Source organism: Mytilus galloprovincialis, chromosome 12 (assembly GCF_965363235.1).
Source record: "Mytilus galloprovincialis chromosome 12, xbMytGall1.hap1.1, whole genome shotgun sequence".
Classification (NCBI taxonomy): domain Eukaryota; kingdom Metazoa; phylum Mollusca; class Bivalvia; order Mytilida; family Mytilidae; genus Mytilus; species Mytilus galloprovincialis.
This window is the reverse complement of record NC_134849.1, coordinates 74,480,800-74,507,354: the sequence shown is the minus strand read 5'-3', so window position 1 is coordinate 74,507,354 and position 26,555 is coordinate 74,480,800. Positions and strand designations below refer to the sequence as shown.

Below are 26,555 nucleotides of genomic sequence, written 5' to 3'. Positions count from 1 at the left end.
ATTATATTTACACAGTCATGTTAATTCTAATATAAATGAAATAATGTTTAAGAAAATACCTTCCATTTTCGGTCCTGCAGGAACACTTGAGGATTTCTCTGACATAACTGTCTGAAAAAGGAGAAATATGCACTGTGAGGTTGTTTTTTTACCTTGCATGCTGATTTTTGTCTAATTTAAGTTTTTTTTACATGTTATCTCAAAACAACAATTATAAAAAAGATAAAAATTTTAGACAGCAAAAAAAAACCAAATACACTGGATCTTCAAAAAAGTATATATAGCCAAAAATTTTGGAACACATCTCAAAGTAATTATATCACTGAAATAATGATATTTGGCTAATTTTTCAAGTGTTTGCCCATTATCTCATTAACTATAACAGTTAGGTAGAAACTATAAACATAAACTGTTATCACAGAGATATTTCTCGCTTTTTAGTAATTTTGATTATGCGAATGTTGACATTCAAATAGCAATCCTTAACATGTTACATAAGTTAGGCAAATATACAGTCAATGAACCATGACTGAGGTACTTGGCTAAGCAATATCCATGTAAATGAGATGTGCCAATGGCTATTTAAATACAACTGCATACCAAATATCTTTTGACTTATTATAAGTCGTTCCCTTTAAACAAACCTAAACACAAATATTAACTTGTAAACTATGTATAGAAGTTTCAAAGTCAATAAACCGTGAAGAGGGGATGGAGCTATATAAACTCCATGGAAACAATACTAACAAATTCTTATAAATTTGCATACCAAATACCATTGACTTAACATAAACATTTGATCTTAAACTGATTTTATCACAAACTAATACATATAGACTAAGCAAAAGTTTCAAAGTCAATAGACCATGACTGAAGGGACGGGGCCAAATATTCTCCAGGGAAATGAGATGTGATTTTTTAATGCTGATATTACTGAATATCAATTAACATTGGTTCACCACTAATGGTTCCCCTTGAACTGACCTAATCACAAATACAAAAGTCAATAGACCATGACTAAGGGGGCGGAGCCAAATGAGATATACCAATGCGTATACAACTGCATATCAAATATCATTGATCTATCACTAGTGGTTTACCATAAACTGACCTAATCACAAACTAATACATGTAAAACAAGCAAAAGTTTCTAAGTCAATAGACCATGACTGAGGGGACAGGGCAAATAATCTCCATGGCAATGAGATGTGCCAATGCTAATACAACTTTATACCAAATATGAATGACCTACTACTTGTGGTTCACTATAAACAAGACCTTATCACAAACTAATACATTGTTGACGCCGCTGTCACCGCCACCGATGTTGGAAACAGCATACCTATGTCTCGCTTTTTGATTCCATCAAGCAAGACAAAAAATAAAAGATGAATGTGTCTGCGAACACTAGTTCTTTATCATTGTGTATGAGTTTCATAAAATTTACCATTTTGCAAGTTAAAAAGGTGATAACTCTAGAACTGTAATTGACTCACAGCCCAAATTCGAACTCTTTATAAAAGTCTTGGTTCTTAACATTGTGTATGCGTTTCATAAACTTTGATAAGGAAAATTTAAGTTAGATTGCGGATTAAATGTAACTAGAATACACCCGCAAAATCGCGGGCATTGAGAGCTTGTGAGATTCTGTGTTTGGAGAATTTCAGTGTAAGATTTCATATCTGGAGAATTTCAAAAAAGGTATCAAATTCATAGGTACTTGGAAGCAGTTTAAGTCCTCTCCCTTGTTTCCAATGTCCGTTATTTTTTTGTGTTAAATTCCATTATTTTCGTGTTTCTGTATACTATGAACATGTGTATTCTATAAATAAAGTGTATTTGCTATTAACTAAGAATTTCTTCTTCTAGACGATCACTGCTATATTATTTGGAGAGTCTCTATCAACGCAATAATTATTTTCCTGTCCTCAAGTACTCTTATGAAATTTATGTGCAAGTTTAAAACCGGAAGTCCTATTTGACCTATATTTAAAAGCGAAATTGGACATTTTAAACTTGGTTGAAAGTATGAATTTTTATAAAAAAAATTATGTCTGGAGAATTTAAGAAATGATATCGAAAGTCATATAGGTACATGGAGACAGGACAATATTTCTAAGTTCTCTTTTTTTTCAAAGTCCGTTATTATTTTGTTTTCTGTTAATATATATATATATATTCCATTATTTTCGCGTTTCTGTATACTTTGAACATACGTATCTATTATAAATATTAAAGTGTATTTAATTTTCTATTAACTGTTAATTCTATAAAGTTTCTTCTCCATGGCGATCACTGCTATATTATATAGAGAGTCTCTATATATATTATAGTAGTATATTAATCATAGTAAACATGGGGATGATGCAGATAAACGTGAAAATAATTGTCTTATCCCCGTCTGAGTACTTAAGAAAAGTTAAAACCCGAGGAATAATAGTAGTGGTTCTTACGATCTAAAAAACCATGATAAGGACAACTCTCTGATTGGCTTATTTATTTATCAATTTTGTTATCTATCATACGATTGGTTATCAATGTTAAAACCGGTAGTCATGTCATGTTCTTACGATATAAAAACCACGATATGTACAACGCTTTTTTATTTTTCATTTTTGTTATCTATCATTCGGTTTGATGACGGAGCGATATTCGGACGTCTTAATTTTCGTTTTTCTCCCAAAATAACCCAAACTGAATAGTCACAAGAATGGATGACAAATGCGACTATGCATGGTACCTATAGGACACATATGCATGATGATTAATTAATTGTGGGAGGAAGACCAGCGACATTCCAAATGAGGTCTTCTCGTTTAATAGTTTGCAATTTTGCAAGTTATAAAGGGGCATAACTCTAAGCAGTAAGTAACGCATTGCCCAAAATCAAACTCTCTCTGGGAGTTTTGGTTTTTTACATTGTAAACTGAGTTTCATAAAAATTTGGACGAGAACTAGTTAGAATAGGGAAATGAAAAAAAAAATAAGAATTTTCCCAGTTGCAAACAGGCATAACTGTAGCAAGATAAATGACTCACTGCCCAAATTTAAACTCTGTCTGGGAGTTGTGGTTTGGTTAAAAAAATTAAGATGAGCAAAATTTTAGTACCAGTAAGGAAACAAAAATGTGATGGAGAATAGGACAAACTGAAGAACAGATGGCAAAGGGTAACATTTAATGGCCTCTTCGATTATGGGCGGGGGCATGCAAGTTATGATGCTGCTGATTAGGGTATATAAGTGTATTATATACCCATTCAACAGTGTTTTACACCACTGCTGGTAAGAGTATGTTTTACACCACTGCTGGTAAGAGTATTCAAGAGAACCACTGCTAGCAAGTGTATCTAATTGAACAATCTACAGAGATGACCTCGTTCTATTGGGTAAATAATACACTGATTGAAAGTACCCTTACAAGCAGGGATACTAAACACTGTCTACTGGATTTATCATACATTTCACAACCCTTATTATGTACCATGGAGACAATTTAAATACCACTACTGGTAAAGGTATACAACTATATCATCTACCCAGTACTGTAGACAAGTTTTAGTACAACTGCTGGTAAGGGTATCAAAGTGTAATATCTACCAAGGAGACAGTTTAAGTACCACTGCTGGTAATGGTATACAACTGTATATTCTACCAAGGAGACAGTGTGAGTATCACCACTGGTAAAGATATACAACTGTATCATATACCAAGGAGATAGTTTAAAGTACCACAGCTGGTAAAGGTATACAACTGTATCATCTACCAAGGAGACAGTGTGAGTATCACCACTGGTAAACATATACAACTGTATCATCTACCCAGTACTGTAGACAAGTTTTAGTACAACTGCTGGTAAGGGTATCAAAGTGTAATATCTACCAATGAGACAGTTTAAGTACCACTGCTGGTAATGGTATACAACTGTATATTCTACCAAGGAGACAGTGTGAGTATCACCACTGGTAAAGATACACAACTGTATCATCTACCAAGGAGATAGTTTAAAGTACCACAGCTGGTAAAGGTATACAACTGTATCATCTACCAAGGAGACAGTTTAAGTATCATAGCTGGTAAAGGTATATAGCTGTATCATCTACCAAGGAGACAGTTTAAGTACCACAGCTGGTAAAGGTATACAGCTGTATCATCTACCAAGGAGACAGTTTAAGTACCACAGCTGGTAAAGATATAGAGCTGTATCATCTACCAAGGAGACAGTTTAAGTACCACAGCTGGTAAAGGTATATAGCTGTTTCATCTACCAAGGACAGTTTAAGTACCACAGCTGGTAAAGGTATACAACAGTATCATCTAACAAGGAGACAGTGTAATTACCACAGCTGGTAAAGGTATACAACAGTATTATCTACCAAGGAGACAGTTTAAGTACCACAGCTGGTAAAGGTATATAGCTGTATCATCTACCAAGGAGACAGTTTAAGTACCACAGCTGGTAAAGGTATATAACTGTATCATCTACCAAGGACAGTTTAAGTACCACTGCTGGTAAAGGTATACAACTGTATCATCTACCAAGGAGACAGTGTAATTAACACAGCTGGTAAAGGTATATAACTGTATCATCTACCAAGGAGACAGTTTAAGTACCACAGCTGGTAAAGGTATATAGCTGTATCATCTACCAAGGAGACAGTTTAAGTACCACAGCTGGTAAAGGTATATAACTGTATCATCTACCAAGGACAGTTTAAGTACCACTGCTGGTAAAGGTATACAACTGTATCATCTACCAAGGAGACAGTTTAAGTACCACAGCTGGTAAAGGTATATAGCTGTATCATCTACCAAGAAGACAGTTTAAGTACCACAGCTGGTAAAGGTATATAGCTGTTTCATCTACCAAGGACAGTTTAAGTACCACTGCTGGTAAAGGTATACAACTGTATCATCTACCAAGGAGACAGTTTAAGTACCACAGCTGGTAAAGGTATACAACAGTATCATCTACCAAGGAGACAGTGTAATTAACACAGCTGGTAAAGGTATATAACTGTATCATCTACCAAGGAGACAGTTTAAGTACCACAGCTGGTAAAGGTATACAGCTGTATCATCTACCAAGGAGACAGTTAAGTACCACAGCTGGTAAAGATATAGAGCTGTATCATCTACCAAGGAGACAGTTTAAGTACCACAGCTGGTAAAGGTATATAGCTGTTTCATCTACCAAGGACAGTTTAAGTACCACAGCTGGTAAAGCTATACAACAGTATCATCTACCAAGGAGACAGTGTAATTACCACAGCTGGTAAAGGTATACAACAGTATCATCTACCAAGGAGACAGTTTAAGTACCACAGCTGGTAAAGGTATATAGCTGTATCATCTACCAAGGAGACAGTTTAAGTACCACAGCTGGTAAAGGTATATAACTGTATAATCTACCAAGGACAGTTTAAGTACCACTGCTGGTAAAGGTATACAACTGTATCATCTACCAAGGAGACAGTTTAAGTACCACAGCTGGTAAAGGTATACAACATTATCATCTACCAAGGAGACAGTGTAATTAACACAGCTGGTAAAGGTATATAACTGTATCATCTATCAAGGAGACAGTTTAAGTACCACCACTGGTAAAGGTATACAACTGTATCATCTACCAAGGAGACAGTTTAAGTACCACAGCTGGTAAAGGTATATAGCTGTATCATCTACCAAGGAGACAGTTTAAGTACCACAACTGGTAAAGATATACAGCTGTATCAACTACCAAGGAGACAGTTTAAGTACCACCACTGGTAAAGGCATACAACTGTATGGTCTACCAAGGAGACAGCTTAAGTACCAAATCTTGTTAAGATATACAACTGTATCATATACCTAGTACCCTAGACAGTTTTTAGTACCACTACTGGTAAGGGTATCCAAGTGTATCATCTACTAATAAGACAAGGTTAAGTACCACTAATGGCTATAATAACTAAGTGAATCATCTTACCAGTAGACTTTGTTTAATACCCCTTCTTGTAAGGATATCTGAATCATCTTTCTATTCAGTAGACAGTTTTAAGTACCCCTACTGGTAAGGGTATCTGAGTCTACTATCCACCTATATATAGCTAGTAGACACTGTTAAAGACCCCTGCTATTAAGGGTATATGTGTCTTCTATACACCCAGTAGTCAGTGTTAAGTTTATCCTGCTGGTAAGGGTATCTGAGTTTACTATACACAAGTAGACAGTGTTAAGTATCCTGCTGGTATGGGTATCTGTGTCTACTATATGGTGTTTAGTACCTCTGCTGGTAAGGGTATCTGTGTCTACTATACACCCAGTAGACAGTGTTGAGTACCCTGTTGGTATGGGTATCTGTGTTTTTTATACACCCAGTAGAGTGTTAAGCTCCCCTGCTGATAAGTGTATCTATGTCTTCTATAACCCCCGACGACAGTGTTAAGTATCCTCCTTGAAGTAACCTGCTGGTAAGGGTATCTATTATACACCCAGTAGACAGTGTTAAGTACCCTGCTGGTAAGGGTATCTGTGTCTATTATACACCCGGTAGACAGTGTTAAGTACCCTGCTGGTATGGTATCTGTGTCTATTATACACCCAGTAGACAGTGTTAAGTACCCCTGCTGGTAAGGGTATTTGTGTCTATTATACACCCAGTAGACAGTGTTAAGTAACCTGCTGGTAAGGGTATCTGTGTCTATTATATACCCAGTAGACAGTGTAATAAGTATCATGCTGGTAAAGGTATCTGTGTATACTATACACCCAGTAGGCAGTGTTAAGTACCCCTGCTGGGAAGGGTATCTGTGTCTACTATACACCCAGTAGACAGTGTTGAGTACCCTGCTGGTATGGGTATCTGTGTCTACTATACACCCGTAGACAGTGTTAAGTATCCCTGCTGGTATGGGTATCTGTGTCTACTATACACCCGTAGACAGTGTTAAGTATCCTGCTGGTATGGGTATCTGTCACCCGTAGACAGTGTTAAGTATCCCTGCTGCTAAGGGTATCTGAGTTGACTATCAACCCAGTACAGTTTTAAGTACACCTGCTAGTATGGGTATCTGTGTCTACTATACACCCAGTATACAGTATTAAGTACCCCTGCTGGTAAGGGTATCTGAATCTACAATACACCCCGTAGACTGTGTTAAGTATCCTGCTGGTATGGGTATCTGTGTCTACTACACACCCGTAGACAGTGTTAAGTATCCCTGCTGCTAAAGGTATCTGAGTTGACTATCCACCCAGTACAGTTTTAAGTACACCTGCTAGTATGGGTATCTGTGTCTACTATACACCCAGTATACAGTATTAAGTACCCCTGCTGGTAAGGGTATCTGAGTCTACTATACACCCAGTAGACAGTGTTAAGTACCCCTGCTGGTAAGTGTATCTGTGTCTTATATACACCCAGTAGACAGTGTTAAGTATCCTGCTGGTATGGGTATCTGTGTATACTATACACCCAGTATACAGTGTTAAGTACCTCTGCTGATATGGGTAGCTGTGTCCACTATACACCCAGTAGACAGTGTTGAGTACCCTGCTGGTATGGGTATCTGTGTCTACTATACACCCGTAGACAGTGTTAAGTATCCCTGCTGGTATGGGTATCTGTGTCTACTATACACCCGTAGACAGCATTAAGTATCCTGCTGGTATGGGTATCTGTGTATACTCTACACCCAGTATAAAGTGTTAAGTACCTCTGCTGATATGGGTAGCTGTGTCCACTATACACCCAGTAGACAGTGTTAAGTACTCTGCTGGAATGGGTATCTGTGTCTTCTATACATCCAGTACACAGTGTTAAGTATCCTGCTGGTAAGGGTATCTGTGTCTATTATACACCCAGTAGACAGTGTTAAGTTCCCCTGCTGGTAAGTGTATCTATGTCTTCTATAACCCCCGAAGACAGTGTTAAGTATCCTGCTGGTATGGGTATCTATGTATACTATACACCCATTATACAGTGGTAAGTACCCCTGCTGGTATGGGTTTCTGTGTCGACTATACACCCAGTAGACAGCATAAAGTACCCTGCTGGTATGGGTATCTGTGTCTTCTATTCACCCAGTAGACAGTGTTAAGTATCCTGCTAGTATGGGTATCTATGTATACTATACACCCATCATACAGTGTTAAGTACCCCTGCTGGTAAGGGTATCTGTGTCTACTATACACCCAGTAGACAGTGTTAAGTACCTCTGCTGGTATGGGTATCTGTGTCTACTATACACCCAGTAGACAGTGTTAAGTACCCTGCTGGTATGGGTATCTGTGTCTTCTATTCACCCAGTAGACAGTGTTAAGTATCCCTGCTGGTAAGGGTATCTGTGTCTTCTATTCACCCAGTAGACAGTGTTAAGTATCCATGCTGGTAAGGGTATCTGTGTCTACTATACACACAGTAGGCAGTGTTTGGTACCACTGCTGGTAAGGGTATCCAAGTGTGTCATATACAAGGTTTATAGTGCTTAGTACCACTGCTGCTAAGGGTATCCAAGTATACCATATACCCAGTAGACAGTGTTATTTCCACTGCTGGTAAGAGTATCGAAGTGTATCACATACCTGGTAGACAGTGTTTATTACCACTACTGCTAAGTGTATCCAAGTGAACCATCTACCCAATAGTATCCCACTATATCACCTTCCAGTGATATTGTTGTCTTTTTTCAAAACTACCTCTACCGTTTTTTATTGGGAAAATTGCATATTTTTTAATGAAATTGGGAAATTTGTATATTTTTGATTCTAAACACATCTCCGATTTTTTGCTGACCTTTGCTGTCTTTTTTGCACTGTTTTTTCATGTATATTTTGGTTGTCAGACATTTTCAACCTGAAAGGTACTTTTCGGAGAGGGGAGTGAAACCAAAACAATGATGATACTTAATGCATTGAAAACCATGTGTCTTACAAACACCATGATGATTCTGATCAGAAAACTGGATCTCAAAAGTGCTTTCTAATATCAAAATAATAACATGAATACGAAATTTACAAACATTACTACCAATGCCATCACTGTTTTGGGAAAATGTTGAACTTTTTGGGAGGAATTTTAAGCCATTTTTTTTAGTAATTGGGAATTTTCTCTAGGGGAAAAGGCCGAATTTCGGCTGTAATTTGAGGCAAACAATATCACTGCCTTCACAGTAGACAATGTAAGTACCACTGTTTGCAATGGTACCTAATTAGATCATATACCCAGTAGAGTATTAAGTACCACTGCTATGAAGTGTAGCATATACCAAGAACACAGTGTTGGATACCACTGCTGGTATGGATACTTCTTCCTAACAGACAGTAAGTATACCATCTACACAGTAAAGTGGTTAGTACCACTGCTGGTACTGGTATTGAAGTGAATCAGCTACCCAAAAGATGGTGGTTAGTACCACTGCTGGTACTGGTATTGAAGTGTTTCAGCTACCTAAAAGATGATGGTTAGTACCACTTCTGGTAGAAACCCCATCTATCCAGTAGACAGTGTTTAGTACCACTACCCGTAAGAAACCCCATTTATGCAGTGGACAGTGTTTAGTACCACTACCCGAAAGCAATCCCATATATCCAGTTCACAGTCTTTAGTACCACTACCCGTAAGAAACCCCATTTATCCAGTAAACAGTGTTTAGAATCACTGCCCGTAAGAAACCCAATTTATCCAGTACACAGTGTTTAGTAACACTGCCCGTAAGAAACCCCCTTACCCATATATCCAGTTCACAGTCTTTAGTACCACTACCAGTAAGACAGTGTTTAGTACCACTACCCATAAGAAACCCCATTTATGCAGTGGACAGTGTTTAGTACTACTACCCGAAAGAAACCCCATTTATCCAGTACACAGTGTTTAGTACTACTACCCGTAAGAAACCCTATTTATCCAGTAGACAGTGTTTAGTACCACTACCCTTAAGAAACCCCCTTTATCCAGTATACAATGTTAAGTAACACTGCCCGTAAGAAACCCCATTTATCCAGTACAGTGTTTGGTAACACTGCCCGTAAGAAACCCCATTTATCCAGTAGACAGTGTTTAGTACCACTACCCGTACGAAATCCCATATATCCAGTTCACAGTCTTTAGTACCACTACCCGTAAGAAATCCCATTTATCCAGTAGACAGTGTTTAGTACCACTGCCCGAAGAAAAACACATTTATCCACTAGACAGTGTTTAGTACTACTGCCCGTAAGAAACCCCATTAATCCAGTTCACAGTGTTAAGTACCACTACCCGTAAGAAACCCCATTTATCCAGTAGACAGTGTTTAGTACCACTACCCGTAAGAAACAACCTTTATCCAGTATACAGTGTTTAGTACCACTGCCCGTAAGAAATCCCTTATATTCAGTTCACAGTCTTTAGTACCACTACCAGTAAGACAGTGTTTAGTACCACTACCCGTAAGAAACCCCATTTATGCAGTGGACAGTGTTTAGTACTACTACCCGTAAGAAACCCCATTTATCCAATAGACAGTGTTTAGTACCACTACCCGTAAGAAACCCCCTTTATCCAGTATACAGTGTTTAGTACCACTGCCCGTAAGAAACCCCCTTTATCCAGTACACAGTGTTTAGTAACACTGCCCGTAAGAAACCCCCTTTATCCAGTACACAGTGTTTAGTACCACTACCCGTAAGAAACCCCCTTTATCCAGTACACAGTGTTTAGTAACACTGCCTGTAAGAAACCCCATTTATCCAGTAGACAGTGTTTAGTACCACTGCCCGAAGGAAAACACATTTATTCAGCAGACAGTGTTTAGTACCACTGAACGTAAGAAACCCCATTTATCCAGTACACAGTGTTTAGTACCACTACCTGTAAGAAACCCCATTTATCCAGTAGACAGTGTTTAGTAAAAATACCCGTAAGAAACCCCATTTATCCAGTACACAGTGTTTAGTACCACTACCCGTAAGAAACCCCATTTATCCAGTACACATTGTACCATTACCCGTAAGAAACTACATTTATTCAGTAGACAGTGTTTAGTGCTACTGCCCTTAAGAAAACCCATTTATCCATTAGACAGTGTTGAGTGTTTTTTACTCAAGCCAAAAAAAAAAATTATTTTAAAGGCAGGCTTGATATCAGTATGCCGTTATTTTGTTTAATTCTCCAGTTTGACTTATTAATTTTAGTTAGGTGCAAGTCCGAAGAATACCTTAAACATTGTAGAAAATCCAAATCAACTGTATGAGTCTATTTTTAATTTGAAAAATATACAGGACTAAAAGTGAAAAAAAAAAAACATTTGCTTTCAGTGTCCTTGTATTTATTTGGTGTAATATAAACTCTTTACACTTTGATATTTTGAAAAAAATTTCGTGAATGCCCTAAGTGACATTGTTGTTTTAAATATTTATATCCTGACTATGTGGGATTGGTTTGCTCATTGTTGAAGGTTGTACAGTGACCTATAGTTGTTAATTTCTGTGTCATTTGGTCTCTTGTGAAGAGTTGTCTCATTGGCAATCATACCACATCTTTTAATGTTATGTATGGTACATCAATAAATATTGATTTCAGATTATTCTGTTTAAAAGTAAGAATTGATTACATATGTACCTGCAAGTATTCCACTAATTCTTTGTACCTTGGATCAAACTTCAGTTGTGCTGCTGCCAGATCATATGGAGTTTTACCCTGAAATCAGTGGGACATACATATCAATTGATCTCTTTTACAACACTTATCTTACAGTACATTCATGCCAGTAACATCTGAGTGGTATTTTATTTATCATGCGACCCCCTCAGCTCTGATCACCACTTCATACCAGTAACAACAGAGTGGTATACGTAGTTTATTTATTTTGTGAGCCCTTAGCTTCGATTATTACTTCATAAACTTAGTTACATATTTCAATAAGCTGCAACTTAGAGTTGCTGAGAAAAAAAGTGACCAAAATTTCGTATATGACAGAAAAAGAGGTAAGATATAACTTGTATGCTCCGTGTTAAGCAGGGAATAAAAAGTATTCATGTAAATTAGTGTCTCTGTGTTGATTGCTGCTTAATGTCCATTGGCAAATATTAAATGCATAATCTTACAATAACACTATTATTCTCAACTTTGTATTAGAGTAAGACTGACATGTTAACTCAAACAATCTAGCTCAAATAGCCACAGTTCACAAGAATAAATGTCATCATACTCTGATTCGGGAATGTTTTCACCTAATTTCGGTCATTTTGTCATTTTGATATAACTTAAAAGTTGGTGCACTTTGAAAAAAAAAAAGAATGTCAAAATCACATTACTGCACCAGTATGCTCATACTCATAGCATCGACAGTTAAATTCTAAATATTAAAAAACACGAGGCTTAAAGCCTCGCGTTTCAAATTTGAAAATTTAACAGTCTCGAGTGGATAAATATCGTATTACACTCGAGACAGTGGTAGAATCTATATGTATCTAGACAGGTCCATAATATCTTAACTCAAATTTGCCAGAAATATCACTTATGCGTTGTATCTTGGTTAACATCTATAACAATACAAACATTGTACCAAACAGATTTTACACATCATCAGTAAAGTGATCCATAAATTAATTGAACACTGGGCATATACTATAAAATATTACCTGATGTGTTGTAACCGAGGGACTGGCACCTCCTTGTTCTACCAGACATCTTGTGGTCTGTAGATATCCCTCCTGAGCAGCCCAATGTAAAGCTGTTTTTCCTTCACTCTATAATATAACCAAATAACATGTAAATATTATGGACAATACTTTGTTATCAATATCAATAATATACAACATATCCTAAAACTGACATTAAAACTTGTCTGATAAACTGGACATTGTTGTGTAATAAATATAAACAAAATATATATCACATGAATTAGTGGTCAAAACTGAATACAATGACCAGTCACACTTGTATTTATATTGTATATAAACAAACAATAAACATGTTTTGTTGTGAAATGTCAAAACTTCCATTAAACCTGATATCTTAAAAATATATTTTTTTCAAGAAATGTGTGAAATAATTGTATTAATGGATTCAGTAGAACAAAACAAGTAAAATGAGACCCCACATTATATGATTCTTACAGATATTTGTTTATTAAATCTGTCTGATTACCAACAGGAATTAGTGTAGATTCAGTATAATTATACATTTCAATAAAATATTTTTTTTAAAGAAACTTGAAAAGAGTAATATTTTCTGATTCAGAACAATAATACGAGTAAAATGAGACCCCACTTGATATAACTATTACAAATATTTGTTTGTTAAAACTGTTTAATTAACAACATGATTTAGTGTAGATTAATAGTAATGTGATCAGACTAAGTAGATAACATACCTCTGTGATGTCGATCTTACATCCTCTATCAATGAGAAGTTTACAGATCTCCAGGTGTCCTCTCCTGGCAGCAAACATTAATGCTGTCTCTCCTCTACCCTGGAATAATACAACTGACATCAAAACTTGTCTGATAAACTGGACAATGTTGTGTAATAAATATAAACAAAATATATATCACATGAATCAGTGGTCAAAACTGAATAAAATGACCAGTCACACTTGTATTTATATTGTATATAAAAACAATAAATAAACATGTTTTGTTGTGAAATGTCAAAACTTTCATAAAACCTGATATCTTAAAAAAATATTTTTTTCAAGAAATATGTGAAATAATTATATCAATGGATTCAGTAGAACAAAACAAACAAAATGAGACCCCACTTTATATGATTATTACAAATATTTGTTCATTTAATAAAACTGTCTAATTAACAACATGATTTAGTGTAGATTAATAGTAATGTGATCAGACTAAGTAGATAACATACTGTATCTGTGATGTCGATCTTACATCCTCTATCAATGAGGAGACGACAGATCTCCAGGTGTCCTCCATCGGCAGCCCTCATTAATGATGTCTGTCCAAACATCTGGAATAATACAACTGACATCAAAACTTGTCTGATAAACTGGACAATGTTGTGTAATAAATATAAACAAAATATATATCACATGAATCAGTGGTCAAAACTGAATAAAATGACCAGTCACATTTGTATTTATATTCTACATAAACAACAAATAAACATGTTTTGTTGTGAAATGTCAAAACTTCCATTAAACCTGATATCTTAAAAAAATATTTTTTTCAAGAAATATGTGAAATAATTATATCAATGGATTCAGTAGAACAAAACAAGTAAAATGAGACCCCACTTTATATGATTCTTACACATATTTGTTTATTAAATCTGTCTGATTACCAACAGGATTTAGTGTAGATTCAGTATAATTGTTCATTTTAATAAAATATTTTTTTTAAAGAAACATGAAAAGGAGTTATATTTTCTGATTCAGAACAATAATACGAGTAAAATAAGACCCCACTTGATATAATTATTACAAATATTTGTTCATTAAACTTGTCTAATTGACAACATGATTTAGTGTAGATTAATAGTAATGTGATCAGACTAAGTAGATAACATACTGATGTGATGTCGATCTTACATCCTCTATCAATGAGGAGACGACAGACCTCCAGGTGTCCCCACTCGGCAGCAGACATTAATGCTGTCTCTCCTCTACCCTGGAATAATACAACTGACATCAAAACTTGTCTGATAAACTGGACAATGTTGTGTAATAAATATAAACAAAATATATATCACATGAATCAGTGGTCAAAACTGAATAAAATGACCAGTCACACTTGTATTTATATTGTATATAAAAACAATAAATAAACATGTTTTGTTGTGAAATGTCAAAACTTTCATAAAACCTGATATCTTAAAAAAATATTTTTTTCAAGAAATATGTGAAATAATTATATCAATGGATTCAGTAGAACAAAACAAACAAAATGAGACCCCACTTTATATGATTATTACAAATATTTGTTCATTTAATAAAACTGTCTAATTAACAACATGATTTAGTGTAGATTAATAGTAATGTGATCAGACTAAGTAGATAACATACTGATGTGATGTTGATCTTACATCCTCTATCAATGAGGAGTCTACAGATCTCCAGGTGTCCTCCACTGGCAGCCAACATTAATGCTGTCACTCCATCCTCCTGGAATAATACAACTGACATCAAAACTTGTCTGATAAACTGGACAATGGTGTGTAATAAATATAAACAAAATATATATCACATGAATCAGTGGTCAAAACTGAATAAAATGACCAGTCACACTTGTATTTATATTGTATATAAACAATAAATAAACATCTTTTGTTGTCAAAACTTCCATTAAACCTGATATCTTAAAAAAATATTTTTTTCAAGAAATGTGTAAAAGAATTATATCAATGGATTCAGTAGAACAAAACAAGTAAAATGAGACCCAACTTTATATGATTCTTACAAATATTTGTTTATTTAAACTGTCTAATTAACAACAGGAGTTAGTGTAGATTCAGTATAATCATTCATTCTAATAAAATAATTTTTTTTAATAAACTTGTAAAAAAGTTATATTTTCTGATTCATAACAACAATACGAGTAAAATGAGACCCCACTTGATATAATTATTACAAATATTTTTTCATTAATCCTGTATGATTAACAACATGATTTTGTGTAGATTCAAAATAATTCTTTATTAAAATAAATAATATTTTAAAGAAAAATGAAAAAAAGTTATATTTTCTGATTTAGAACAATAATATGATTAAAAAGGAATTAAGAGAACCCCTTCATGCCTATTTTCCCATTTAAACTATCTGATTAAAAACAGAATTTTGATTAAATGTTGAATCAGTATAATGATATCAGCATCAGTTTCAATACAGACCTATGGTAGTTGAACTTTGCAGGTTTTTATTAGTGTTTTACTTTTATTACCAATGCTGAATGGTCTAGATAAGTGGACTGTGCATAGAAAATATGGTTCAACCCTCCATATTTTGTGCCTGTACCCAGACCATGTGTTGTTAGTTGTTGAATTTGTTTATTTATTTACTCGGAGCAGTCCGGTGTTTGTGGTTGGTGTGGTTTGTCTATTTACTCGGAGTAGTCAGGTGTTTGTGGTTGGTGTGGTTTGTCTATTTACTCTGAGTAGTCAGGTATTTGTGGTTGGTGTGGTTTGTCTATTTACTCGAAGTAGTCAGGTGTTTGTGGTTGGTGTGGTTTGTCTATTTACTCGGAGTAGTCAGGTGTTTGTGGTTGGTGTGGTTTGTCTATTTACTCAGAGTAGTCAGGTGTTTGTGGTTGGAGTGGTGTGTTTATTTACTCGGAGCAGTCAGGTGTTTGTGGTTGGTGTGGTTTGTCTATTTACTCGGAGTAGTCAGGTGTTTGTGGTTGGTGTGGTTTGTCTATTTACTCGGAGTAGTCAGGTGTTTGTGGTTGGTGTGGTTTGTCTATTTACTCAGAGTAGTCAGGTGTTTGTGGTTGGAGTGGTGTGTTTATTTACTCGGAGCAGTCAGGTGTTTGTGGTTGGTGTGGTTTGTCTATTTACTTGGAGTAGTCAGGTGTTTGTGGTTGGTGTGGTTTGTCTATTTACTCGGAGTAGTCAGGTGTTTGTGGTTGGTGTGGTTTGTCTATTTACTTGAAGTAGTCAGGTATTTGTGGTTGGTGTGGTTTGTTTATTTACTGAGTAGTCAGGTGTTTGTGGTTGGTGTGGTTTGTCTATTTACTAGGAGTAGTCAGGTATTTGTGGTTGGTGTGGTTTGTCTATTTACTGGAAGTAGTCAGGTATTTGTGGTTGGTGTGGTTTGTCTATTTACTCGAAGTAGTCAGGTATTTGTGGTTGGTGTGGTTTGTTTATTTACTCGAAGTAGTCAGGTATTTGTGGTTGGTGTGGTTTGTCTATTTACTCGGAGTAGTCAGGTATTTGTGGTTGGTGTGGTTTGTCTATTTACTCGGAGTAGTCAGGTATTTGTGGTTGGTGTGGTTCGTTGTAATATCCTATATTTAGACATTCCTGATACCCACTTATATATAAATGAATTATCAAAATAATAACAATTTCAAGAAAGTCAAACTCATTTTGAGTGTTGTTTTTATTAATGTTGGAAAGTAGTAACTAGTTTACACTTTGATTACATATATATCTCACATTTAGTGTTGTGCTTTGATTACATATATGTTTTACATTTAGTGTTGTGCTTTAATTACAGGTATGTTTCACATTCAGTGTTGTTTAGATTACATGTATGCTTCACATTCAGTGTTGTTTAGATTACATGTATGCTTCACATTCAGTGATGTGCTTAGATAACATGTATGCTTCATATTCAGTGTTGTTTAGATTACATGTATGCTTCACATTCAGTGTTGTTTAGATTACATGTATGCTTCACATTCAGTGTTGTTTAGATTACATGTATGCTTCACATTCAGTGTTGTTTAGATTACATGTATGCTTCACATTCAGTGTTGTTTAGATTAAATGTATGCTTCACATTCAGTGATGTGCTTTGATTACATGTATGCTTCACATTCAGTGTTGTGCTTTGATTACATGTATGCTTTACATTCAGTTAAGTGCTTTGATAACAGGAATGTGTCACACTCAGTGATGTGCTTTGATTACAGGTTTGTGTCACATTCAGTGATGTGCTTTGATTACATATATGTTACACATTCAGTGTTGTGCTTTGATAGCATGTATGTTTCACATTCAGTGTTGTGCTTTGATTACAGGAATGTTTCACATTCAGTGTTGTTCTCTTGATTACAGAAATGTTACACATTCAGTGTTGTTCTTTGATTACAGGAATGTTTCACATTCAGTGTTGTTCTTTGAATACAGGTATGTTTCACATTCAGTGTTGTGCTTTTGATTACAGGAATGTTTCACATTCAGTGTTGTTCTCTTGAATACAGGAATGTTTCACATTCAGTGTTGTTCTTTGAATACAGGTATGTTTCACATTCAGTGTTGTGCTTTTGATTACAGGAATGTTTCACATTCAGTGTTGTTCTTTGAATACAGGTATGTTTCACATTCAGTGTTGTTCTTTTGATTACAGGAATGTTTCACATTCAGTGTTGTTCTCTTGAATACAGGAATGTTTCACATTCAGTGTTGTTCTTTGATTACAGGAATGTTTCACATTCAGTGTTCTTTTGATTACAGGAATGTTTCACATTCAGTGCTGTTCTCTTGATTACAGGAATGTTTCACATTCAGTGTTGTTCTTTTGATTACAGGAATGTTTCCCATTCAGTGTTGTTCTCTTGATTACAGGAATGTTTCACATTCAGTGTTGTTTTTTTGATTACAGGAATTTTCACATTCAGTGTTGTTCTCTTGATTACAGGAATGTTTCACATTCAGTGTTGTTCTTTTGATTACAGGAATGTTTTACATTCAGTGTTGTTCTTTGATTACAGGAATGTTTCACATTCAGTGTTGTTCTTTGATTACAGGAATGTTTCACATTCAGTGTTGTTCTCTTGATTACAGGAATGTTTCACATTCAGTGTTGTTCTTTGAGTGTTGTTTTTATTAATATTGGAAAGTAGTAACTAGTTTACACCATTGTACTTTGATTACATATATGCTTCACATTCAGTGTTGTGCTTTGATTACAGGAACATTTCACATTCAGTGTTGTTCTCTTGATTACAGAAATGTTTCACATTCAGTGTTGTTCTTTGATTACAGTAATGTTTCACATTCAGTGTTGTTCTTTGATTACATGTATGCTTCACCTTCAGTGATGTTCTTTGATTACAGGAATGTTTCACATTCAGTGTTGTTCTCTTGATTACAGAAATGTTTAACATTCAGTGTTGTGCTTTGATTACAGGTATGTTTCACATTCAGTGTTGTTCTCTTGATTACAGAAATGTTTAACATTTAGTGATGTTCTTTGATTACAGGAACATTTCACATTCAGTGTTGTGCTTTGATTACAGGAATGTTTCACATTCAGTGTTGTTCTCTTGATTACAGAAATGTTTAACATTCAGTGTTGTGCTTTGATTACAGGTATGTTTCACATTCAGTGTTGTTCTTTGATTACAGGAACATTTCACATTCAGTGTTGTGCTTTGATTACAGGAATGTTTCACATTCAGTGTTGTGCTTTGATTACATGTATGTTTAACATTTAGTGATGTGCTTTGATTTCATGCATGTTTAACATTTAGTGAAGTGTTATGATTACAGGAATGTGTCACATTCAGTGATGTGCTTTGATTACATATATGTTACACATTCAGTGTTGTGCTTTGATAACATGTTTGACATAGTCATGTGCTTTGATTACAGCAATGTTTGGCATTCAGTGTTGTTCTTTTGATTACAGGAATTTTTCACATTCAGTGTTGTTTTCTTGATTACAGGAATGTTTCACATTCAGTGTTGTTCTTTTGATTACAGGAATGTTTCACATTCAGTGTTGTTCTTTTGATTACAGGAATGTTTCACATTCAGTGTTGTTCTTCGATTGCAGTAATGTTTCACATTCAGTGTTGTTCTTTGATCACATTCAGTTAAGTTCTTTGAGTGTTGTTTTTATTAATGTTGGAAAGTAGTAACTAGTTTACACCATTGTACTTTGATTACATATATGCTTCACATTAAGTGTTGTTCTTTGATTACAGGTATGTTTTACATTCAGTGTTGTGTAAACATTGTTATTTTTCTTTATCTTATAGTTGGGTGTTTTATTCTGTTTATGCATGTTTTTACTGTCATGTTTTGAAGTGACTTTTAGTCATGTGTTTTATTCTGCTTATGTTCTTACTGTCATGTTTTGAAGTGACTTTTAGTCATGTGTTTTATTCTGCTTATGTTCTTACTGTCATGTTTTAAAGTGAATTATAGTTGTGTGTTTTATTTGGTCAATGTTCTATCTATCAAGTTTTGAAGTGACTAACAGGTGTGTTTTGTTGTTTAAGTTCTTGCTCTTGTGTTTTGAAGTGACTAACAGGTGTGTTTTGTTGTTTAAGTTCTTGCTCTTGTGTGTTTGAAGTGACTAACAGGTGTGTTTTGTTGTTTAAGTTCTTGCTCTTGTGTTTTAAAGTGACTAACAGGTGTGTTTTGTTGTTTAAGTTCTTGCTCTTGTGTTTTGAAGTGACTTATAGTTGTGTGTTTATTCTGTTAAAATTCTTATTGTCATGTTTTGTAGTGACTTATAGTTGTGTTTAAGTTATTTAAAGTACATGTTTTATACTGTTTATGTTCAACTGTCAGGTTTTAAAGTAACATGCAATTGTATTTCATTCTGTTACAATTTGCTGTATTTTGAAGTAACATGTAGTTATGTGATTTATATTGCTTAAGTAAGATCTACTATGTTCTGAAACTATCTGTAGGTGTATGCTTTTTTTACTGTACATAATTAATTTGCTCTAGTACTAATTTGGATGTTACTACTGTACCTAATGAGATGTTTTTACTTACATCTTGATAATCAATGTCTGCTTTATTCTCAAGACATTTTTTCACATCGTTTACATTTCCAGTCAAAGCAGCTGTATGAAGTTTCTGTAAGTAAAACATAGATTTTACATTTAATAGAGTGTAATGAAAAATGAATGAAATGGCTGTTAAATAAAGCAATAATTATTAATTCTCCTGCATGGCAAATAACTATAATATAAATCGCGGGTATCCTCACTTCAAATAAGTCATACTATCAAGCTTTTTTTATGGGAGCAGAGCAAATGAGTTCAGAGGTTTCATATTGTGTCGAGCAGTTGACAGTTAACAATATAAATATCATCAAAATGATGACAATCTGAAAATCGATTTAAAAGATAGTATTTGTGTATTTTGCATTATAGAAAGAAATATTTTCTTTGTTTCACCAGTAAACTGGAAAATGACTTGATAAGTCGGGTCAAACTTATCAAAGTCTGTTCATTCATTATGCATTGTTATATTATTGGTGATATGTAGTTGTATTTGTCATTCATTAACACCTTTAGTTGTCCCCTTGGTACTTTCTCATCATTTTCTTACTAATTTTATATCAGATAGTAGAAATACCACCATGCTTACTTAATGATAAAATTATATATGTAGACTGAATAAAAAGAGATGTTGATACATGTAATAAAATAAAGAGACAGTAACCTAACAAGAAAGCTAGACAAAGTGATGCCTCCACACTCCACTCTGAAGTAACTGTATTAAAACAAAGTCAATATATGACTTTCCTTGAGATATTAGGGTGTCTGGGAGACACAAATTATCACATACATGTATTTTTGGTAAGAAAATGGAAATAAAAAGTCGCATGACAATTGGACTTAAAAAGTAAATCTTACCTCATTCCAATTTTCCATTATAAACTAAAAATAGAAAATAAGAACTATGTGTAGTTGTCATTGAGTTAAATTGTTAATGCCAGTTGAAAATACATGATCCTTATGGACTTGTGAATTACTGACCTAATATTTTCAGATATGAATATAATCCAAATACAAATCAAATCAAATCAAATCATATAAATACATGAAATACTAACATCTAAAGGACTAGGTCAACTTTTCTGCACTATTTTGTGTTGCTCACCTGGTGAAAATATCACTAGTTTGCTAACTACGATTTTTATATGCGCATACTCGTTACTCTTTGTGTTGCTGATCATTTTTGCAATTTACATATTTAACCTAATTCCTATAGGTTTTTAGTTAACAGCCAAAACTGCAAACATGAGTGCATACGCTGAAATTTCTCGCCTACTTTACCATGTTTACTGACCATTTATGTTGATATTCCTAAATATAAAGTTTTACTACAAGAATCACATAAACTTAATATGATCAAATCAAAAATTAGGTCAAGGTTAGATAAACAAAGCCAGAAATACATGTACACCTTACAATCATTCCATACACCAAATATAGTTGATCTTTTGCTAGTAGTATACAAGAAACAGACCAAATCAAAATACTATATTGACCAAAGAACCATGAACATTAGGTAAAGGTCAGATGATCCTTGTCAGACAGACATGTACACCTTACAATCATTCCATGGATCAAATAGAGTTGACCTATTGCATATAGTATTTAAGAAACAAACTAAACAAAGAAAACTTCATAATGACCAATGAACCATGAAAATGAGGTCAAGGTCAGATGATGCCTAGCAGTTGGACATGTACACCTTACAATCATTCCATGCACCAAATGCTTATTTCTGAGATATGGACTTGACCAAAAAACTTAACCTTGTCCACTAATCTGTGAAATGAGGTCAAGGTCAATTGAAAACTGTCCGACAGGCATGAGGACAGAAGTCGCAGGCGAAAACCTGTAAAAATCAATATTTCAGGGGCAATAACTCCAAAACTGGAAAATCTGAGTAAAAAGATCTCGTCATGCTGATCGTATTATAGTTTACACTTTTAACCTATAGCTAGCTCCTATTTTTTTTTAAACAACAGGCATAAAGGGGAAAAAGTATCTTTCAGGGGCAATAACTCCAAAACACAGGTTGACATATTTTTATCAACATTTTCAGAGTAATAAAATCTTGTCAACTGATCATTTTTGTAATTTACACTTTTAACCTAGCTCCTACATGTTTATCAATAACAGCAAAACACTTCAAAAATGATTTTTCAGAGACAATAACTCTATAAAACAAGGTGACAGATTTTTCTCCAAGTTATAACTTTAAAAAACAAATTCTCGTCTGTTCTAGCCAACTTTCACAAAATTTAAGTTGTTTACTTTAAAAATTTAGATCATGGATGATGGTTAATTGCATTTTTGCGGTAATCAGATATACCGCAAAATTGCTATCCTTATATTTTAACATGAAGAAAAACACCCGAGAAGGCCCAAAAATATATAGGTGGTGCTCCTGTCATTGGAGGGAACACAACACAGTTTTGTACACAAATATAGCTACACGAAACACGATCGGAAATTCATTTTAATAGATCTACACATTTAGATACAAACCTGAAAATATTGTGCGCCACACTGGCGCTGACATTTGCCACTCTATGCGCCATTTCTCGTCAAAATGCGCAATTTGTGCATGGTGCACGGCCTTCCCGATCACAGCAATAACTCAAAATAGGGTTGTCCGATTGGTATGAAATTTTCGTTGCAGATAAATCTTTACATGCTTATCTTTTTTATTTAGGTCACTTTTTGGTCCAGTGTTTTCAATGTTTCAGAGAAGAACTCTGAAAAAGTTTACACTGGAAGAAAGACAGACGACCAAGGCAAAGGGATGGCCAAAGCTCACATCACCTTTTAGGCCAGCTGAGCTAAAAAATAAACTCAAAAGCTTGTATATCTGATTACTTACCTAAATGAGGTATTCTACAAACAGGGTGTGATTTTTTCCATCAAACACAAGAACATCAATTGCACTTCCGCAGACCTAAAAATTTCAAAAGTTTTATTTACCAGCATTAAGACAATATTAAATTCATTAATTTCAAGCCTCTCTAAACCATGTAAACTGTCAACAAATAAGCAAGGAAATGATGGCAATCACATTAAACAATTGATCTGTTTACAATCTGATTATGTGCCTGTCGAGGAACCTGTAGTGTAGTTGTTGGTAGCTGTATGCTCTGTCCATATCGAGGAACCTGTAGTGTAGTTGTTGTTGTTGGTAGCTGTATGCTCTGTCCATATCGAGGAACCTGTAGTGTAGTGGTTGTTGTTGGTAGCTGTATGCCCTGTCCATATCGAGGAACCTGTAGTGTAGTGGTTGTTGTTGGTAGCTGTATCCCCTGTCCATATCGAGGAACCTGTAGTGTAGTGGTTGTTGTTGGTAGCTGTATGCCCTGTCCATGTCGAGGAACCTGTAGTGTAGTGGTTGTTGTTGGTAGCTGTATCCCCTGTCCATATCGAGGAACCTGTAGTGTAGTGGTTTTTGTTGGTAGCTGTATCCCCTGTCCATATCGAGGAACCTGTAGTGTAGTGGTTGTTGTTGGTAGCTGTATGCCCTGTCCATGTCGAGGAACCTGTAGTGTAGTGGTTGTTGTTGGTAGCTGTATCCCCTGTCCATATCGAGGAACCTGTAGTGTAGTGGTTGTTGTTGGTAGCTGTATCCCCTGTCCATATCAAGGAACCTGTACTGTAGTGGTTGTTGTTGGTAGCTATATCCCCTGTTCATAATGAGGAACCTGTAGTGTAGTGGTTGTTGTTGGTAGCTGTATTCCCTGTCCATATCGAGGAACCTGTAGTGTAGTGGTTGTTGTTGGTAGCTGTATTCCCCCCTCTTCAATGTTGTAATAGGCTGTTGATTTTCTCTTTTGAATTGTTCCACATTTTATCATATCAGTGCTTTTTATAGATTTTTATATTATAATATGGTATGGGTTTTGAGCAATTTTGAAGGCTGTTGGGAGACCTGTAGTTGTTTATATATTTGTTCTTAGGACTGGGGATAACTGTTTTACCATCATTCATACGATAACTCTTTAACTAAAGAACATTTGTGAGCACGCTCACATACCCCACATTGTCACTGGGCAAACAAAATCTCACCCAGTTTCTAAGTTCAAAGACTAATAACTCCTACAAAAGTCAACTGATAAAAATTTCTAGAGGATATGCACATCTACATATTATGTCCTAATTATCTACAAAGTTTCATGAAATTCTGTTGTGTGGCTTCAGAGGAGTTGCTATGACAAGAACAGGACTGAGGGACAGATGGACTGACTGACAGACTGACGGATGAGTAAAAAAAAGTATTCCCTACAGACCTTTGTTCCATAGGGTATAATTATTATATAATAAAATGATATAATGATCACAGATATATACCCCTGCTTTCTATTAAACAGGATTGACCGTTCAAATCCAAATTTTTAAGTGAAAGGCCTGCCCCTCCTTAAGAAAGGTCCGAAAAAAACATCAATGTAAAAGATGGGAGGTTTTGAACTTTTTGTATTTCAAAAACGAAAGGTTTTCTCCAAGAAATGAAAGGTCCTTTACCTTGGATAATTACAAACCCATGAAAAGGTAAGTAACACTATTTTGAAGTTTTGTTCTATAGCCATATTTTATGTTGGTGCACAATACTGCGCAATTGTAGATTTCTTCTTTAAACTTTTCAAAAATTTGAAATTTGAAAATTTTTGAAATAAAATATGAATTCCTTAAAAAAATTGGAAAAAAAATCCCCCCACCCCAAAAAACACCTTTTAGTAACCGTAACCCCCCTTTGGAGCAATTACCCCAAGACTCAATCCCATCCTTCCCTTTGTAGTACCGAACCTTGTAGTACAATTTCAGAGAGGTCCATACACTTACACACAAGTTATTGTCTGGAAACTAGAAAAAAAGCTTCTTTTTTGCCCTTTTTTGGCCCCTAATTTCTACAAGTTTGGGGCAATTATCCCCAAACTCAATCCCAGCCTTCCCTTTGTGATATGGAACATTGTGGTACAATGTCAGGCTTAAATTAAAATATTGTTTGTTTGCAGTTTACCGACTGACCCTTGAAAATCCTCCCGACTGTGAAAATTTTATTGCTTTAAATTTGAAGAATTTTTTTTTAATACATCTATTGACGCGATCCGGAACTTTGGGTCCTTTCCGGAAATGATTTAAAGTCTGGGTCAATTACGCATTTCAAGTTCGGTTTTTCTTAGCTTCCCGTCAATCGTTCATGTGACCATTTAATGATAAAGCACATGGAAATTGTTTACAGGTATCCATGAAGTCACGGAGGAGTACTTTACGCTGTCGTCTCGTGTCAATTTTAAGACAAATAACAAACAAAAAAGTTTATTAGTAAACTGTTTATACAGATTCAGGCACATGTAATGATGTGTGATGATATCATTGACGATGATGCAGCGGATATTCATAACTGACACGATAACCATTCTGTCTCAAACAAATCTGGTACAGAAACTGTGGAGCCTGACTTTATGGAACCAATTTCAGTGGTTAATTAATTCGACAGCAGCTTGAAGTATGGCATATTTTCTACAAATCGTTGTGAAGACGACAAAGATGAAACCACTCCTCCGTGACTTAAATCTTCATGGATATCTGTAAACACGCCTGTACGGAGGAAGGGCTCATTTGAAATTTTAATGGATATAGATCATGCCAAATCAATAATAAGCAACCCTAACTACAAAAAGATGTAGAGAAAATGAATGGTTAGCTTGAAAAATAAATATACTCTCTTGATATTAAATCTATCTTCGATTGCAATGAGTATGCTCCTTTAGGATAAAGGGGGGCTGCCCCACTAATTGCAATTATTCTCTTTCTTACAATATTAAATATACCCAAACTGTGTGGCCTGTGTGAATTCAATTAAAAAATGTCCTTGGGAGCTATTCTGCCAATTTTTTTTATGCATTAAAAACATTTCAGTCAGACCATTTACTTTTAATGGGGTGCTATGGATTTCACCCCAAACTTTAGATTTCTTTGGTTTTCATTAAAGCCTGGCAAAAATATAACCTTGGTTTTCTTTAAAGCCTGGCAAAAATATAACGTTATCACATATAATTAAATATTGTTAGAAATATGAAAACAGTCGAATGTCTTAATACTTTTTTTTCAAGTTGCCTTTTTTTCAATTGAGGAAGATTCAATGGTTATTTTTTTTAATTAAAAATACACTCTTTAATACATTGTCT

The 26,555-nt window shown here is 34.9% G+C and overlaps 1 protein-coding gene across 1 annotated transcript in view; it reads right to left on the bottom strand.

The window, feature by feature from the left end:
• Positions 1-14,579, bottom strand: part of LOC143054829 (uncharacterized) — a 97,356-nt gene extending 82,777 nt beyond the window's left edge. The window contains exons 1-4 of the mRNA XM_076227879.1: positions 14,491-14,579; positions 12,601-12,708; positions 11,579-11,656; positions 60-111 (exon numbers count right to left, since the gene is read on the bottom strand). Coding sequence (XP_076083994.1) covers positions 60-111; positions 11,579-11,656; positions 12,601-12,708; positions 14,491-14,568 — 316 coding nt within the window. The 5' untranslated portion in view covers positions 14,569-14,579. The remainder of the gene's footprint in view (positions 1-59; positions 112-11,578; positions 11,657-12,600; positions 12,709-14,490) is intronic.
• Between the last annotated feature and the right edge of the window lie 11,976 nt (positions 14,580-26,555).